We start from the raw sequence: 19,752 nt of genomic DNA, 5'->3' as shown, positions 1-19,752 counted from the left end.
CCAGTTGTTGAAGTCCACTTTCAATGCTGGTGATGAAGGCATCTGTGTTGATCTTGGCGGCGACTGGGACATACTTCAGGCCTTTGGCAAGGAGGGACGTCTGATATGGTGTGAGAGGTTTACTGCTGAGTTTGATGACTGTCTTGGGGTTGGTGTTGTTGTTAGCTTCAGGAATGTTGGAGGTGGAAGGGCGTTGTAACTGGGTGAACTTGTTGATGTGGGTAGTTCACCTGATGAAGGAGTAAGCATTAACTCCGAAACGTTGTGTTCTCATATAAAGAAGTTGATATCCATAAAAATCTTGCATGTATTTCTCGTGCAAGCACATGCGTTTCTCCTCTCGTAGTTTGGTGGTATCGCCAAGTTGGCGATATGTTTGAGTACTTTATGCACATAAAATATACGCATCATAAATATTGAAAGTACTATCACTAACTGGATAAAGTTGAAAATGGTACAAACGTTGTAATTACTGACAATTAAATGTGATTCACAACTTGTCAAGTACGTTTGGGCATGCAATGCAGATCAAAAGTCTAACAATGCAATGTTTGGAAAAGAGCTAATAATAGTAACTTTTGAATCCTTTGAAAACAAACTGATCAGCAGATATTAATAACCGAGAAGATTCATACATCAATCAATGTTATAAAATAAACAGGAGCAGTTTGATTGACACATTTATATGAAAAGGTGTAAGAATCTTGTTTAGAACTCGAAGGTTAGCACTTGTGTTTTTTTGCGCACACTTCTTAGTTTGGATCACGATCCATGCTTCATCATTGTTTTGGACACGTTGGAGTGTAGTCAACCAGGATAATATTTTCAAATGAGCTATTTACATAGTCAAGTAATGCTTTACCCGTGACGGTCCCGGGGTAGAATAGGTCTTTAGCAACCCATGCTTGCCATAAAGGGCGACTGTGCTTGTCGTAAGAGGCGACTAACGGGATCGGGTGGTCAGGCTCGCTCACCCGGTTGACACATGTCATCAGTTCCAAATAGTGCAGATCGATGACTATGTTGTTGATCACTGGACTGTCTGGTCCAGACTCGATTGTTTACAGACCGCCGCCATATAGCTGGAATATTGCTGTGTGTGGCGTAAAACTAAACTCCCTGACTGACTCAAGTCCTGCTTCTTCCAGTAATAGCTGTTGCTGCTTCAGTTGTCAAACAGGCTAATAGAATTACCTCTGATAACAATATTCCCCTGACATCCCAAACTGTATATGAAGGATAAACTGTCGTTAAATTTTGCTTCGAAGTGAACAAATGCATATTTGGCCACGGATGTTATAAACCAAACTTTCTTAGTAACACATCTATGTTGAAGATGACTGCAGCTGCTCCAGATGCAGAGGGGCTAGACAGTGAAGAGCTTCAAACACAAACGTCAGTTTCTGGAGTCCTTGTAAGATGGACTTAATATGCTCATGTCTACATGTTCCTTTTATCAATCTTGCCGAGTTCTGCTGAGTTCTGTACCTTCTGAAGTTTGCGCAGGCATAGTTAAATGATCCAGATAGCAATGAATTACAATAATCAAGCCATAATGTCACAAAAGTATGGACAAGTGTCTTAGTTTCTGCAATGCATACATACCACATGATTTCAATGATAATTCACAGGAGGTAGTAAGCAACCGTGCTTTATGTACTGTATACAAAATGGCATCCAATAAAAGGCATTCGTCACTGAAGCTGATATCATTGGCCTAAACCTGAGAGACAACTCTGTATCATCTACAAATTAGGGACACTTGTTCCGTTGATAAATTTTCTAGTTTTGTGACTGTTTGAACAAAGATTCCCTGTCTTTGTCAGATTCATGATACCTAAGTGATATTTTTTTCAATCTAAGAAAAACGGTTTTGAGAACAGCTTCTAGAAACTTCCAGTAGTTCCGGTTGAAGAGCATTCAACTGTTAGTTATATCATTCATATTAACTTACCATTACTACTTTCAACGTCAACATGTGAGTTACAAACAGATGAGTTGTATTCAACGCAAGGAGCCCTCATCGTTGCTTGCAACTATATTATGACTATTTTTTTTCTTTCTCCCAAACAGACATGGACAAAGACACTCAGGATCTGTCAATGCATTAGCAACATGTAAATAACCAAATTTAATTAATGTCTTTCAGTAATGTGGAAACACAATTCTTGAATACAACTACATGTATGCCATAAAATATATGGATAGATATTACATTATAAGTTATCACATTGTGTCTCGGGGAAATACGAAGGGAATACAACCTTACGAGCGACTGATAAAAACCCCGTATTTCCCGAGACACGATGTGATAATGCATTTATCTAGCTGAATGTTTTCACTAAATCAAAACGAAGCAACCCACATCGAATCGACTTGCTGCCATGTTGACACCAGCTGATCGTTTGACCTAACTAAAAGCTTGTTGATGCACGCTTTTCTCACTTCGCGTCGTCACCAAGGCATAGCAGGGTGATATCACTTTCGCAGTGGGAGTATACGACTTTTATACTCCCGCCGGCGGATCATGATGGATGTACATGTCACATGGACCAATCAAAACTCGACATTCTTACATGAGGCTAGATAAATTATTTTGTGTATTTTATTTCTTTATAATATCATGCCAAAATGTACATCAAATACAAATGGGTGATGAGCTATTTTTGTTTTCAACAGTACCTCTTTGTTTGGTGAATTATTTTGAATCACACATGACTAATGTCATTTATGTTGTCGCAGTAACAGTATATTTATCAGAAAATGTTATCATTTGATAAAAAAAGAAACCATACAAATGTAATAAGTTATATTGTCTCTGGTGAAAGTAAACAGGCTTCATATTCTGTAAATATAAATTATTCTACCTTATTGTCTTTTCCTGGGTTTAGGAGCAATGTCACAATATGAAATGAGTCTATTGAACTTTCAAGGATTGTTTCTGTTTGCTGAAGTGTCTGATGATGATATACTCCAATTATTTAGTGTTCAATAGCCTAAACCATCATAAAAGAAGAAACATCAAGAACAGTCTTCTTTGCATAACAAAATGCCAACCACTGAGCAGTCTTTCGTTTAAGATCTGGAAGCACTTGATATATATGTCTTTGCTACATACATATGGCAATGAAAAAAATCCAAAGTGAAATCTTAATGAAATAGCTCCAAACTGGACAACAAAAACCACTCCCTGCAGAAATCAGTATTAGGAAAAAGAAATCTACTTGTCCCTGGTGTCACCTTTCATGATTACCTTGATGCCACAAACACAGGTTGCACCTCCTGCTCAACAATTAATTATCTAGTGTTGATATTCCATATTCAAAATATAACTACAACAAAATTATTCTAGGTCTGGTATGATAATTTCATATTACTTCATGAAATTTCATCACAAGAAAGAGTCAGTTTTCCAGATTAACAGTAAAATATGAACATAGTGTGCAAGTAGGTAAAAAGTATGGCCATAAACATGAGGTACATTTTGCCGTTCAGGTTGCACTAGTGCAATATCTAAAAGTTGTATGGAGCCTTGGACTGAGCCACATGACATGATTTTTTCTATACACTGTTCGGGAGTGTTCACAGAAACGCATCTCCTTCAGTCAGTGTTTATGGAATAAACAAACATCCGTAGGAACACATCCATTTTCGCTCATTCCATAGACACAGACTGCACGAGATTTACATACGAGTGAACTGTACAGGATCCCAGATTCAATGTTAAACATTTTTAGTTGATTTTTCAACATCACAGATTACAGACGTTTTGAGTTAGGTTAGGTTTATATTTTAGTTTAGACAATCAGTTGGGTTTTCTTAGTAAAGAATGTCAGAAGTTAGATACTTCGAAGTTAGAATAGTTTGGTATTAGTCGGGTTTTGAACATTGGCAGAGTCAGCATTTAGATATTAGGAGTTAGTAAATTTAGTTAAATTCCTAGAAATTCATCAACAAAAAGTTTGAACATTTAATAAGTACTTCACACATTGATTTTTACGCATAGGTGTTATCATATTTAGTTCTTCAGTTGCCCATTAGAGATAATTGTTATCACATTTAGTTCCTCACAGACAATAAGTGTTATCACGTTTAGTTGATTAGATACATTCACACAAGAACCTTCAGAACATACGCTCACACGTCAAACAATTTGATCTGAAACATTACCCGTATTATACTAGGTAGAATTAACTCCGAAAGCTCTGCTGTTTGGAGTAACAAAATAATTTCAATTTTGCTCCAAATTCGTGAACAAAAGATGTGATGTTTAGCTGTTTTAATGTCTAAAATAAATACTGATTCACAAAGACGATGACAGTTGTTTTCTAAGCAGTCATCTATTTTTATGAAATACATTTACTGTACATTACATTCTCACGGTCTCACACTAGCTCTGGTTTCGTTCGTTTCGTTCGAAAACATGATTTTATTCATGACATCTTCAATCATCAAAACTGTTCCTCTTGTGACAATATATACAGAACAATATAATGTTATTGTTATGACACTGACAATCTATAAGTCTCCCCGTGCCGAGAAATTTGGCGATCACATTTTTAATTCGCAGGCATTTCATTTTAAGGTACATATACATATTGAAGATTATATATTTATAAAGTTATTAAAATCTAAATATTTTAGATATTTAAATACTTACCTTACCATAGGTCATTTATATCAATAGATTCTCTATCATTAATCCTCTCAATGCTACTGTCGAACCCATTCAACCAGAGTGCAGGATAATGACATCTCCAAATGCTCCTGACACCTGCAGTCTACGGGTCCCTGCCTTCGGCAGTCACCCGGAAGTAGAAATGTATTCTATAGTAACGTGTACGCGCCTTCGGCGCGAGCTTACTGCCTTTAGCAGTAAGCGACGCGCACAGCGCGTCATATATAAAAGAAAAGCACACGAGAGCGGGCTGATCTCTGTTAGGAGGCATTTTAGACGAATTTAGAGGTCATTTTCGTGTTTACTGGCAAAAGTTTCAAACTTCGTCTGAAAGATGAGAGTTTTAAACACGAATTTTAGCAATGCTCCAAAACATTAATCCAATCGTTAGTAATCAAAGGGAAATCCTCATGATGTTCCTTTTCTCTGATTGGTCAAATGTGGACACACGTGTCGAATGTTCCAAATAAGGTAGTGGGTTACTAGGAATGCCACAACTTGAATGAGATGGGATATGTGCATGTGACAGTAAATCACAGTAAGGAATTTGTGAATGCAGAGAATGGTGCGTGCACAAATAAAATTGATAGTACGTGGAGAGTTGTGAAAGCATCCCTGCCCAGGTATGGAACTGCGAAAGGATTGTATGATAGTTCATGGTGAGGTAAAAATATTTACGTTGTTTTGATGATCCTTTTGTAATATTTCTTGCGTTTATCCGCCATGTGTTTGACCCCCCAAAACCAATGCATACTTTAAAATGATTGAAATTGAAAATAAAGAAAATGGTCTTCAGGATTCGGATGAATTTAATGCAAGCGGAGGTTTGTTTCTTGTAATGTAAGTGAAGCGTTTTGATATTAGACATCAAATGAACTTACCTCTTTTTGTTTATTAGGAATAGAAAAGAAATGATAAGAAATATGTAAAAATAATGTAGGGGGGCACCTGCCCCCCTAAAACCCCCCATTCTGTTGAAATATGAAATTGCAAAAAAATCATACATTCGGTTAGCACTGGGAAATTGTATATCGTGATCTTAAAAATGAATAAACACTGCAATTGACAATACCATGACATAATACTGACCCTAAAATAATGTTGAGGAATGAAGGTCTTGAGCTGATTCTCGATTATAACCCAAAGGTAATTTAATAGGTCAAACAAGGCCATAGAACAGCAGCAGTTAATCGCCAGAGTAAACAAAAAATGGCGTCAGCGTTAGTGCTCGCTTCAATGTAAATATGGCTTCTGCGCATGCCTGTCACGTACACTTCCAGGGACCCGTAAAGTGCAGTTTACCCAAAACTTGCAATAATTATTCAACGAGTCGGATTTGCGTGTCATATGAATTATGGATGGAATGCACTAATTCGCTAGAAGAGATCAGACATTGATTCGCCATTCCCTAGATGGCTACCTCATGTAATCTACGAATGTAGTAACGGAAGTGACATTATCTCCCCACTCGCGCAATCGTGAACAATCCAAAAATCACTTCAAGTCAATAGTGGGGAGGAGTATCCAGCGTTGGGAGGGAGTCACCACCCTATGGTAAGGTAAGTATTTAAATATCTAAAATATTTAGATTGTAATAAATTTCTAACTTACCTTAGCATAGGTCTTGTGCATATGGTTTCGACAGATGCATGGTGGTGTGGACTCCGGAGGACCATCCCTCAGCAGACAGTGCACATGCATCAGGTGACCTGGGAGACCCATGCAAACAGTCGCAAGACAAACCTGGAAACAGGACAAAGAGTGACCCAAGGGAACTCAAAAGAAAAACCGACGCACCCTGAGGGTGAGGTTAATCCTAGGACCAACGGTAAGCAAAAGCATTGTTACCTAATGGGTGGACGGCCGGGTAAGTTGCTGGGTAACCACCAAAACTGTAACCCCTCCATGTCCTCAACCGCCAAGTCCCTCAGGTAGTGGGAATCAAAGACAGTCAATGATTTCCAAAAGCAGCCCTCCATAATCTGTGGCCCTGTACAATTCCTATGGAGGGCCATGGTAGATGCCAACGCTCTAATCTCGTGCGGGTTGTTCGCCACCGGGTGAGGTAGACGCTTGGCATCATAAGTCGCCAGGATTGTGGACCGAAGCCAAAAGGCAACTGTGTTCCTGTTCACTTCCCCTTTGCAGGTAGATGAAAACGGTATGAAGTCTTTTACGGGAACATCTCTTAGAAGCCGACTTCCTGATGTAGCATTTAAGAGCTCTAACGGGACACAACAGCTCCTCCTCCAAGTCATGATGTCCCAAGACCGCGCCTGCGGGTCCGGTACAGGAGACACATACATCAGCAACTGGTGGTTGAAGCTGGTAGCGAAGAGGTCCACCAGGGGTCTCCGGTGATGAAGACAGAGCTGGCGAAACACGTCCGGCTGGAGCATCCACTCTGTCGGGGATGGCCTGCAGGAACGTGACTGGACGTCTGCTAGAATATTCTTGCAGCCGGGGATGTGCCGAACCACGACTACAATTACGTTGCTGTCCAGAAGATCTGCTAACTGGAACATCTGGTCCAAAAGTTGTTTGGATCTGGTCGTTCCCTGGTTCCAAATTACCCAAACGACTGTGGAGTTGTCTGTTTGCTGGAGCTGGTAACCAGTGACGCACTGCCAAGATGACAGCTTGCAGTTCCAAGTTGTTGATGTGCCACTGGTTTTTGGCGCCTGACCACAGCCCTGAAATTGTCTGGTCGCTCAGGTGAGCGCCCCACCCCAGCAGGGATGTGTCCCAAAACAGTTCGTGATCGTGGCTGAAGTCTCAAACAAACACGTGCGCAAACGTTCGACTCTACCATCCACCACCAGAGGTACCGATGCAGGTGTTGAGGCAGAAGGAACAATGACTTGAGGTTGTTCTCCTGGAACCTCTGCAATAGCCATAACATGAGACGTCTTCTGAGAGTGAGATCTTGCGCCAACGTCAAGAGACCCAACAGAGACTGCCACTCTCTGAAGGTCAGAGACGAGAATCTTCCGCCACAGATTGGGAGGAACCCTGACAGGATTGACCCAGGTCAGAAACAGCCCCCCGATGAACGTCAACTCCTGCGTTGGCTCCAGATGTGACTTCTCGGTGTTGACAATCCACCCCAATTGATGTAACAGGTGGGTGGAGAAGTCCAATTGTTTGCGTAGCAACTGAGGATTGCAGTGGTTGAGAAGACAGTCGTCTATGTACAGATCGAAATCTACTCCCCTTAGATGAAGAAAGCGGGTAACAGGCAGCGTGATCCGAGTGAAAAGACATGGGGCCGTAGAAATTCCAAACAGAAGCACCCGCCACTGGTAGTGCACCCCGTTGAACATGAACCTCAGGTACTTCCTGTGGTGTGGGAATATGGGCATGTGCAGATACGCATCCTGTAGATTCTTTTTGGCTAGACAAGCTCCGGGTGACAATTTGGCTCGGATCTGCTCCAATGACATCATCCGGAAGTGTGGAGGTTCAGCCAGATATAGACTGTTGAAAGCCACCATATTGTGGATCATACGCATTTTGTTGCAATCTTTCTTGGGCACCATGAAGATCGGGGAGTAGAACCCCGGGGAAAGATGAGGCTCTAGCACTGTCTCTATGGCTCTCTTTGTTAACAAAATGTCGATGTTCGATGTTAGGAGAGCTTGTTGATCTTGAGAATACACCTGTGACTGGGGTGTGGAAGTCAGTGGTGGAGTCCCAACCAATGGCAGTTTGTAGCCAGACTTAAGAATCTTGCTCACAAACGGGTCCCCCAGGAATGCCCAGTTGGCCCAGAAGACCCCTAGTCTCCCGCCAACTGGATTTGGGTGGATTGGTACGACTGGGGGTGGGAGGTCCCAGTCGTAAAAGTCCCTGGCTTCAACGCCCAGAGTAGGGGCGTTTGCCCCTACCTCGTCCGGATGCTGACGAAGCATCTCGGCCGCGTTCCTGGGGCTTGTGTTGACCATTGGCGTCCTTGACACGGCCCTGACCTCTTCCGAACAAGGAACGGATAGACTCCCTCCTTGGGATATATCTCTTCTTACCACTGCCTCTGGTTCTGCCACAAAAGGCCGATCCCTGTGCCTCAAAGGTTGATAAGGCCACCTCTGTGTTGGTTAACTCAGCGTGCTGCTTATATGCCGCAGGAATTCTTTCATCAAAGAGGAATTTGGAGGTGAAGGGCGCACGAAGTAACTGCCACTTGAACTCTACCTGCCAGTTACAAGCGTCCAAGAAGCCAGACCAGCGTACCGACGTTGTCATGGCCAATGTCGCTTGCAGATGTCCAAGAAGATCGTGTAGCACCTTACCCTGCCAGGCAAAGATCGTGGTAAGGTGATCAATCCTGGAGGCGTTGTCCTCGGACAAATGCATCGCCACCGCCGAGGTAGCAGAAGCCAGCTTGGATATCGGCTCAAGCATGCGCTTGAGTTCCGTAGTGATGGCCGCCAACTTGGAATCCTGTACTTTGTAACAGGACTGCGAGGAGCCCGATAGTCGCTTGAGGGATTCATCCTGGACAGCCCCACTGTCAGCGAAATCCAGGCTGTGAATCTTTTAATCTGACCTCCTGGACTTAGATGCCTTCATAGTCGGATTTAATGATAACTTCGCAAAATCCTCACCTAAAAGGGCCACGGCATCCGCCACCATAGGATGAGGTGGGATAAGCAGTTCCGGAGATAAATGAATGTTCGCCGGGTTGCTGGAATCCGCCGAAGACGAATGGCAGTCTGGTAACCTGTCAGCGATCCACTCAAAGACTGCTGATAATGGTAAGTAAGTACCACCACCATCACTGACACCTCCTGCCTCCTCTTCATAATCCGGGCAAAAGAACTGCTCTTCCAGGTCTTCCCAGAACTTGGAAGTTGACTCAAGCCGCTGAGTGTCAGAGGAAGCCGTAGACTCCTTAGATGAGACCCGAGGAGGCTCAGGCGACCGCGAGCGCCGAGTCCTAGAGGAGCGCCAGGGTGATCTAGACCGGGAACGCAAGCAACGTCTAACCCTGGTACGCGAGTCCTCCTCCAAAGAGTGCAAAAACTGGTGAGTCATACACAGTTAACTGCAACACACAAAACATCCACATAATAATGCGTTGAAAAAAAGCGCTAGGAGGGAAAACCACCCCTATACCAGAAATGCACCAACAACGCACCCCCACTATAAAGTAGGCACGCCAGTAAGCTTGTGACAGCGAAGGGCAAACAACCAAAATGGCTGTCTGCATTACACCACAACGTGGCACAAAAAACATATAAATGCAGTGAAACAAGGCCAAAGATACCCATCGACATGGAAACCCACATGAAGGAAGAATAAGCAGCAAGACATAACACCCCCACGAGACACCATGCCACACTCACACACGACACGGGCGAACCCGAACCCAAGTGAGAGAAAAGACAACACGAGGTAGCAAGGTAAGTGCAGTTAAATAATTCTTTAACTTGACAAGCACACCTAAGGGATACAAACCATACCTACCCGTCAGGAAACAACTTTATTGAACAAAAAAAGTAGGTAACTATGCGAACCAAAAACATGTCCGAACAGACGAACACAAGAATTAAAAATGATTTTTGGATTGTTCTCGATTGCGCAAGTGGGGAAATCACATCACTTCCGTTACTACAATCGTAGATTACATGAGGGAGCAATCTAGGTAATGGCGAATCAACGACTGTCTGATCTCTTCTAGCGAATTAGTGCATTCCATCCATAATTCATATGACACGTAAATCCGACTCGTTGAATAATTATTGCAAGTTTTATTTGGAGATGTCATTATCCTGCACTCTGGTTGAATGGGTTCGACAGTAGCATTGAGAGGATTAATGATAGAGAATCTATTAATGATATAAAGGAATTATCTGTTTTATTGGTATTGTTATTTCTTTATACGTGTTTGCTTGCTCCTCTTGTTATTTGCCGTCGACGCGGCCCTCTTCAGTAATGACATTAAAGACTTACAAGATGGTTAGCATGTGATGTATATTTATTGCACCTATTAAATGGGGACTGACTATTAATGCTGAAAAAAAAAATGATTCTTATTTTTTGCAAAAGAGGTTGGCAGGCAATGTCGGAGAGTTGGACATGTAATGGTTCAAATATTGAGCTTTTCAGTAATAATAAATGAAATTGGTTTAATTTTTTCAAGAGGTGGAAGTTTTCCACCCCTGCCAGTTTTCCACCCCTGTCAGTGCCTTCAACTTTGCCACATACATAACGCCCCTCCACAATGGTTACCGATCTGTCTGCTGCAAGTTCAATCATGATTTTACTTTTAACAGTTTTGTTCCAAAATATAATTGTAAAATCTCTGTATCTCTGGACATGGTAAGCCCTGAAATGATAAAATGGGTGGTAACACTTTAATGTGTTTTCTAGAAGCATATGTATAAAGGATAAACCCAAGTTTGAAGTCGAAATCACTCACTGACATGAACAATAAAAGCATATCTACAAAGGGTTTCAAAGATGAAACTTAAAGCTTACAACTCGCTCTGGGAAATAAAGCAGCATCACACATACAAAAAAAGGTTTATGACAGAGCAGGTGAAAAAAAAAATGAAACTAGTCAATTAGCCTTTGCTGATGACACAAAGGCTAAACATGATAAAACTGCAGAAGCTGAGTACAATTACCTGTTTCGAAGAATCACCTTGACGTCTGACGAGATGGACACTTCAATGCCAGTTTTTATTATGGGACTGTAGATTTGGAATTTTATGTCACCATAGTCTACATCTTCAACCTTGACCCAGAGAGCAATGGTAAAGTCACAAATGGACGACTGAACGCTCCCTTCCACTGGAATTGTAACAGGTCCTTGAAACAGGATGTCATATGCTGAAAAATGTATAATATTGTCCTTGAAACTGACTTGCTGCAAAATGCTTTTGGTACATTCAAAGATGAACAGCCTGGAGGCACCTGTGATATTGCTACAATTCGGTTTTGTTACAGTTAAGAATGTACCGTGACAAACTATGTACGAAATGCCCTGTGAACCAGCAAAACAGAACAAAGACAAGTCGTAAACGTTCAAATTCTGTATTATTATGCAACGAGAGCAAGGCATACAAAGTCACAAGTCAATATAACAATATCGATTTCAAATACAATAAAAGTGAGACAAAATCTAAGGCAATGGGTCACAAAATATATAGTATAGCAAACTCACCAAAGTCTTGGTGTGAGAGAGAAACAGTCATGCAGAATGTAACATGGCGAGTAGTGTGACAGCAGTAGATGCAGAATGATAGGCAGGGGCAGAATGATTAACTAGAGCGAATGGATATGAATGTGTGTATCTGTGTCCGTCTGTGTATCACAACATGGTAACTAGCCTTTATATACACTATCAGTCATTTCTCGAAAGTACGAGCACTTACTGCCATCACCAACAGTGTAGAATGCCCTCGAAACAGTCTCCCGGAAGTAAACACATAGAAAACTAAGAGCAGATAAATTCCGGAAATCCAGAATCCTAAAACTGCTGACCATCTATTAAACGAAATGTGACCCATCATAATTATTATTCAAAGCACTAAATGTTGTGACCAAACAATAATTATTACTGAATTAATAACAAAATATACAGAAAATACACTCTTAACAGTTTTAATCATATAATGACTAGAATACCAGTTTGTGTTAAAGTAAGCAGTATCTTACACACCTATAGGCTACTTTCATATACAGATTATAATCTTAAGTCAAGTTTGGGTCATCTGTATTAACCCTTAGCTTGTATCCTGGGGCCTGAGAGGCCCGGGTGCCTGTTTCCGCTTCTATATCATGAAACGAAGTAGAACTTTTAGCTGAGACTTTATGTATGCCTATGTTGTGTGAATACATGTCTCAAAAACTTTTCATGAACACTTACTTTCTAATAACATTTTATGGTCATTATTAATGTTTAGCCATGTTAAACCGTTAAATGCATTCTTTCGCCTGACAGACCCGGACACATTGCTGTCTTGTGTTCTGCATCCAAAAAGTCTAGGTAACGAGTTGACAGTAGGTTTTCAATAATGTCAAAATGAGCAAACAAAGGAAGAGTGAGTGAGTGAGTTAGTATTTAACGTCACATCGGCAGTATTGCAGCCATATCGTGACGAGAACGATTAATTATAAAAATACAAATGAATTACTAACACGGACATTGTAAAACCCTGTCAACGAAGGACAGTAAAACTGACTAGAATATCACAGAATAGAATATAAAACTAGTCAATAGACCTAAAACAATGTATCTATAGAGGACAGTACAATATAAAAATGAGCTATAGCTTGCCAACAACTGAAGGAAGATCACCATACTAAGGACCATGGGGACTTACAGTACATTTGCTTCCTGCATGGACCCTAGCTGGATTTACATCATCCCTTCAGCTCTTAGCAATTTAGACACATCTAGCCATAAAGTAAAAACACACTTATTCTACGATTAAAAAGCTGGAAAACTGAAATTTACGTCAAATGTTTTTGGACTTACGTACCCTCTCAGGAGGACAATTATTTTACGGTACTTCAACCCCCTTTGAGGGTACAGCCACTAACGATTTGAGTTACTAATTTAATCTTCCAATTTTAAAATATTTATCTATTTACAGTTCGGTTAACAAATTTAATTCCTTTAAAAATGCAATAATTAAATGAGGACTAACACTGTTAAAAAGATCCTTCATAGTATGTGAATTAAAATACTCATCCCTTGTGATGGAATACTCAACACAGTCAAGCAAGATGTGCTTGACTGTGATTCTTTCATCACAAGGGATGCAGAACGGAGGATCCTCACCTTTCAAAAGGTATTCATGTGTATATCTGGTGTGGCCAATACGACATCGCCGCATGATGACCTCTTCAAATCTGGACTGACAACCCAAGTAGGTGTAACCAATATAGGGTTTTATTGCATGTAATTTATTTATGCCCACTTGGGTGTCCCACTTCTTCTGCATCAGATCACGTATATAAGTTCTAATGCTGGCTTTATAATCAGAGTATAGAATAAGAAGTGGTGTCACAGATTTGTTGAGTGCTGCCTTGGCAGCAAGATCGGCCATTGCGTTACCGGAAATACCTACGTGGCTAGGTAACCAACAAAAGACGATGTCGTATTGGCCAGTGGCAAGATTATTATACAATTCAATAATTTCTATTAAAAGTGGATGTTCACAAGAGATATTTTTAATAGCCTGAAGGCAAGAAAGAGAGTCGGAATAGATTATATATTGTTTACGTTTAGGGTGTCTTTGAATATATTTGAGAGCTGTTAATATGGCGTTAGCTTCTGCTGTAAAAATAGAACTATTATCGGGTAATGGAGAAGATATTGTTCTGGATCCAATGACAGTGGCACAAGCAACTGCGCCACCGCCCTTGGACCCATCTGTAAATAAGGATTTATAATTGCTATATTTATGTATCAGTTGATTATATTCTTGTTTATACTGTAATTCATTCGTTTCTGATTTTTTAAAAGTCGTCAATGTTAGGTCAACTTGTGGCCTAACCAACTGCCAAGGAGGAGAAGAAAGAAGACAGGAAGGAGCTATGTTTTCCAGCTCAATGCTGGCAGCAGAAATAAGTGGTTTTATTCTTAAACCAAGAGGCGGAACAAGAGAAGATTTCTTTTTGTGTAAATCCTCATACAGGGGATTGAAAACACAGTTATATGCGGGGTGGGACTCATTTGAATATAGTTTTGTTACATACTGTAAAGCTAATTTTATACGTCGCTGCTCAAGAGATGGTTCGTCAGCCTCGACATACAGGCTGTCAACAGGTGAAGTTCTAAAGGAGCCAAGACAAAGTCTTAGACCTTGATGATGGACTGAATCTAATAGTTTTAAGTTGCTTTTGCAGGCTCCACCATAGACAATGGAGCCATAATCGAGTTTCGAACGTACGAGAGATCGATATAGATGGAGAAGGGTAGCTTGATCCCCTCCCCATTTTGAATTTGAAACCACTTTCAACAAGTCAAGTGCTTTCAGGCATTTAGTCTTAAGTGATTTAATATGCGGTAAAAACGTTAAGTGTGAGTCAAAAATGAGACCCAAGAACTTAGCTTCCTTCACAACTTTAATTGGTGTGCCATCTAGAGATAGTTCAGGGTCTTTATGTGGTTTATATTTACGACAAAAATGTATACAGTTAGTTTTTGATTTAGAAAATTTGAAGCCGTTTTCAAGACACCATTTATTAATTTTGTTTAAACACAACTGTAGTTGTCGTTCAATGGTATGCATATTTTTACCACGACAAGGAATATTAAAAATATCCACAAATAACAATCCATCAATTGAATCGTTTAAAACTTTTGATAAACTGTTTATCTTTATACTAAAAAGTGTGACTGACAAAATACTGCCTTGTGGAACACCCTGATCCTGATTGTAATGATCAGACAGGGTAGAACCCACACGGACCTGGAATTGTCTGTTATTTAAAAAGTTGGCTATAAATTCAGGCAAACGACCTTGCAAACCGAAATCATGTAAATCTCTCAGAATGCCATACTTCCAGGTTGTGTCATATGCCTTCTCAAGATCAAAAAAGATAGACACAGCATGTTGTTTATTGATTAGTGCATTTTTCACAAATGATTCTAAACGCACTAAGTGATCGACAGTACTTCTGTTTTTACGGAAACCACATTGTATACCTGTGATAAGGTTATTTGTTTCCAAGTACCAAACAAGTCGATTATTTATCATGCGTTCCATGGTCTTGCAAACACAGCTAGTTAATGAAATCGGACGATAATTAGATGGATCCGTATGATCACATCCAGGTTTAGGTATGGGTACTACTATGGCATCACGCCATGAAGAAGGAAATTTCCCGGAAGTCCAAATATCATCAAATATTGATAACAGCGTCTCTAAACAGGATTCTGGTAAGTGCTTCAGGAGTTGATAATGTATGTTATCAGCTCCTGTAGCAGTGTCATGAGCTTGATCAAGAGCAGTATGGAGTTCATGAATAGAAAACGTTTCATTATAATCTTCCCCGTTATCAGAATTGAAATTAATAGTTTTCTTTTCTTGTTGTTTTTGATACTGCTGGAATTTAGGTAAATAATTAGAAGAGGAAGAATGTTTAGCGAGGGTTTCGCCCAGTCTATTTGCAATATCTGATTTATCCGTAAGTAACTGATCTCCATGTTTAAGATGATGGACAGTAGATTTAGTACCTTTACCTTTAATTTTTGGGACCATGTTCCATACCTTGGACATGGGTGTCCGAGAATTTATTTTAGATACATAATTTTGCCAAGATTGGCGTTTGTTCTGTTTAAACGTACGCCGCGCTTTAGCATTTAAAATTTTAAATTTATTTAAATTATGCACCATTGGATGGCGACGAAAATAATGTTCTGCTTTTTTCCTTGCCTTCCTAGCTTGTTTGCAGTCATCGTTGAACCATGGTTTTCGAATATGTGGAACTGCAGAGGACTTTGGTATACACTCATCAGCTATGGAGTTCAATTCATCAGAAAAACATTTAATAGCATCGGGAACGTCAATAAAACGTTCGGGTTTAAGTTTTTCAGAACACAGTGTTTCATATAAAGCCCAGTTAGCCTTTTTAAAATTCCGCCTTGATGATGGAGGAACATCAGATGGAGTAACAGCTTTTAATATAGTAGGAAAATGGTCACTTCCACAGAGGTCATCGTGGACTGACCATTCGAATTCATTAAGTAGTTCTGAATTTGTGAGTGACAAGTCGAGAGCAGAATAAGTCCCTGTACCAGGGTGTAAATATGTGTTGGAACCATCATTATAAATACATAAATCATTGTCAGAACAAAAGGCCTCCAACAATTTACCTTTAGTGTTTGTATTTACACTACCCCAGAGTGGGTTGTGCCTATTTAAATCTCCCATTATAATACAGGGCTTCGGGAGTTGATCATATAGACCTTGAAGATTGGTTTTGGCAAACGCCGAAGACGGCGAAATATAAAGAGAGCATAGCGTAAACGCTACATGTAAAGTAATTCTTACTGCAACAGCCTGCATATTAGTAACAAGCGAAACAGGGCTTTGAATAACATTTTGTCTGACAAGAATGGATGATCCGCCAGTGGCTCTATCACCCGGAGGTGAAAAACAATGATACGCATTAAAATGACGAAGGTCAAATATATCTGTTTGTTTTAAATATGTCTCTTGGAGACATATCACTGAAGGTGTAAAATCTTGGACTAATAGCTGTAATTCATGTAAATTTGTCCTCAATCCTCTGCAGTTCCACTGTACAATATTATTGGAATAAACTATCTTTTGGGTGGATTTATTGGGGATCTACCCCGCACTCTTTTGGAGGGCGACAAGCTATGTGCCCTAGAATGGACGTTTTCAGAAACGTCCATGTCTTCAAGAGACCCGTATTTATTAAACAATTGAACTTTATTTTGTGACCCCTTGGGAGCTCTGCCACTTTGTTGTTTTGAAGCATCAGACTTTGGCTTCGGTTTACTTTTCACCGTTTGTCGACTATCAGCTGTTGATTGAGACTTTGAATGTGACTGAGATGCTGATGATTTGTGATCAGAAGACGACTTTGAGGTACTAGGAAGTGATTCCTCAGTCTGTGATGATATAGCAGTGCACAAAGGCTGTGGAGAATCACAATTGACCCAAGTCAAGGTAGTTTGGCAGCCTGTGGTTGATGTTGTTTTAGAGCTAGAACCCGATGATGTTTTTGCTATTGTAGCATAACTTTCTGGAAGATCAGATCTTTTTACCAGTTTTTTGGCCTCAGAGAAAGATATATTTTGTGTAAATTTGATTTTATTTATCTCCATTTGTTCTTTCCAAATTGGACACTGTTTAGAAAATGAAGAATGGTCACCTGAGCAGTTGGTGCATTTTTTAAAGTCACTGTCACTATCTTCTGTTGTGTGTGTCTTCTCACCACAGTGAGCACACACAACAGACAATGTGCAAGTACTAACACCATGACCAAACTTCTGGCATTTAAAACACCTTAATGGATTGGGTATATAGGTGTCTACATTGATGTGACAATAGCCTGCTTTTACAGATCTGGGAGCTGTTGGAGAGGAAAATGAAAAGAGGTAGGTATTAGTCTGAATGGTCTCCTGGTTTTTACGTGTTGTAAAACGCTTAACGTACGTGACCCCTTGATCTTTCATTTCTGAAACAATATCAAATTCAGACATGTCGGCAAATAATCCATCTCTATCCCTGATGATTCCTTTGCTTGTGTTAAGTGTCCTATGTGGAGATACTGATACTGGAATGCCGACGAATGTGGTGGTAGACATCAGGTTAGTAGTTTGTTGTCTTCTGTTGCATTCAACGAGCAACGCACCTGAACGCAAACGTCTGATATTTTTGACGTCACCAGCAATTCCTTGTATGCCTTTCTGTATCGCAAAAGGGTTCAACTTCAGTCTGCTGTTATCTTGAGTCTCAATCACGACAAAACGTGGCCAGTAATCAATGGAAGTGGACAGTCTTTGGTCGTTATCATCTGGATCATTGTCAAGTGGACGTTTTTTCTTTGTAATGGGGATTTGAGAAGCCATGGTTATGGTTGAATAGTTCATCATCCGAGCTCCCAACCCACCACGGAGTATCACAAGGACAATGCTAAAAACAAGCGGGTCTCCGGCTTGCAGCACCAAGGATACTCGGATGATATACTCCAGCAGAAAAATTAAAAGATTAATGATTCCACCAGATTGGCCCATGAGCCACCGCCTTCTGGGATACGACTCTAGGCAATAATAAACAGTAACGTTTTCAAATTCTGTTTCGAAATTCGCCAAGGCTAGAAAATATAAACATACAATTCTCAATTTTTTGTGCAACACTACAGAGTTATAGCACAGGGCTTGGCGTGACCAGCCGATTGATAGAAACGGGCCGATTCTACCACCCGTCTAGGTGAAGTAAGGGCCAAAGTGGTGTGTTGGGCAATGGAACACAGTTAAAAGCCCCAGTGCCCTCAACCACCAGGATCCCGTCCTCCACCGACACGGGACGCAACCCACGCCAAATATCCCCCCGGGTCCACTACGGGGGTGTCGGCGAGCTCTTAGCATTACCCAGCACCCACCACGAGGAGGTGGTTCGCCACGGGTGCCAAACAAAGGAAGAGCTGCGAAGGTGTGAATTAGATTTTGGACATTTTAAGCAACTATGAGGCCAATGATGAAGCAGAACCACTTTCATGTATGACAGTGGATCAGATACCGATTTTGTGCCGCCCTTTTCCAGTGAAGTGCTGAACTGCTGATAACACTGAACCTGGACAAAGATTTATGGTTGGAAATTATGGCAGTAGAAGGTCAACCACTTCATTGGCACCAACCAAACCACCTACCCGAAATATCCTATGAGGTCCACTGCAAAGGGTGGCCTGTGCAGATAATATGATCCCTGAGCATGTTATGATCACATGGTTAAAAAGATTGTTTCTTTTACGAACATAGATTGTGAGTGAGTGGGTGAGACAGTATGGTTTTACGTCGTTTATATTTCAGCAATACTGCGTTGGGGGGGGGGGGGACACCAGTGTTGGGATTCACACATTGTACCCATCATAGGGAATCGAACCCGGGTGACGAGTGAATGCTTTAACAAGTAGTCTACCCCACCAGTGACAGTGAAGAGAGTTGTGATAGAAAGGGGCAAACAAGAATGTGTTTGGAAAGAAACGAATGAAGATGAAATTTCGGCCCTGATTTGATCTCTGAAACAGTCCATGGTGGATTCACAATATGGAATTCCCATTGTCAGCGCTGCAATGCCTGAAACTTCAGTGAAAGGTGGTTCTTGAATCTCATATCCATACTCTGATTCAAGGACAAGTGCCAATAAGTACTTGTCGGGCAAAAAACAAGTTTGTTCCTATCTGAGGCACCTGAGGGGAGTTCCAGTCTTCTCAACGTGCTATTATGTCCCCAACCCGCACATCACTGTTGACATTCTGCATCTTTATCCAGTATCCAGCAAACCAGACGATGATGAGGTTAATGGATCCTTTCTATCCTCTCATTATGAAGAGGTTTGCACATAGTAGAGGTTTGCCTATCA

The 19,752-nt window shown here is 40.8% G+C and overlaps 1 protein-coding gene across 1 annotated transcript in view; it reads right to left on the bottom strand.

Moving 5' to 3' along the window:
- LOC137298235 (uncharacterized) overlaps positions 1-19,752 on the bottom strand; it is a 692,490-nt gene that overhangs the window by 326,242 nt on the left and 346,496 nt on the right. Inside the window, exon 14 of the mRNA XM_067830406.1 lies at positions 11,308-11,512. Coding sequence (XP_067686507.1) covers positions 11,308-11,512 — 205 coding nt within the window. The remainder of the gene's footprint in view (positions 1-11,307; positions 11,513-19,752) is intronic.

This window comes from Haliotis asinina, chromosome 10 (genome assembly GCF_037392515.1).
Source record: "Haliotis asinina isolate JCU_RB_2024 chromosome 10, JCU_Hal_asi_v2, whole genome shotgun sequence".
Classification (NCBI taxonomy): Eukaryota; Metazoa; Mollusca; class Gastropoda; order Lepetellida; family Haliotidae; genus Haliotis; species Haliotis asinina.
The sequence above is the reverse complement of the archived record's forward strand: the minus strand, read 5'-3'. Positions and strand labels throughout refer to the sequence as shown.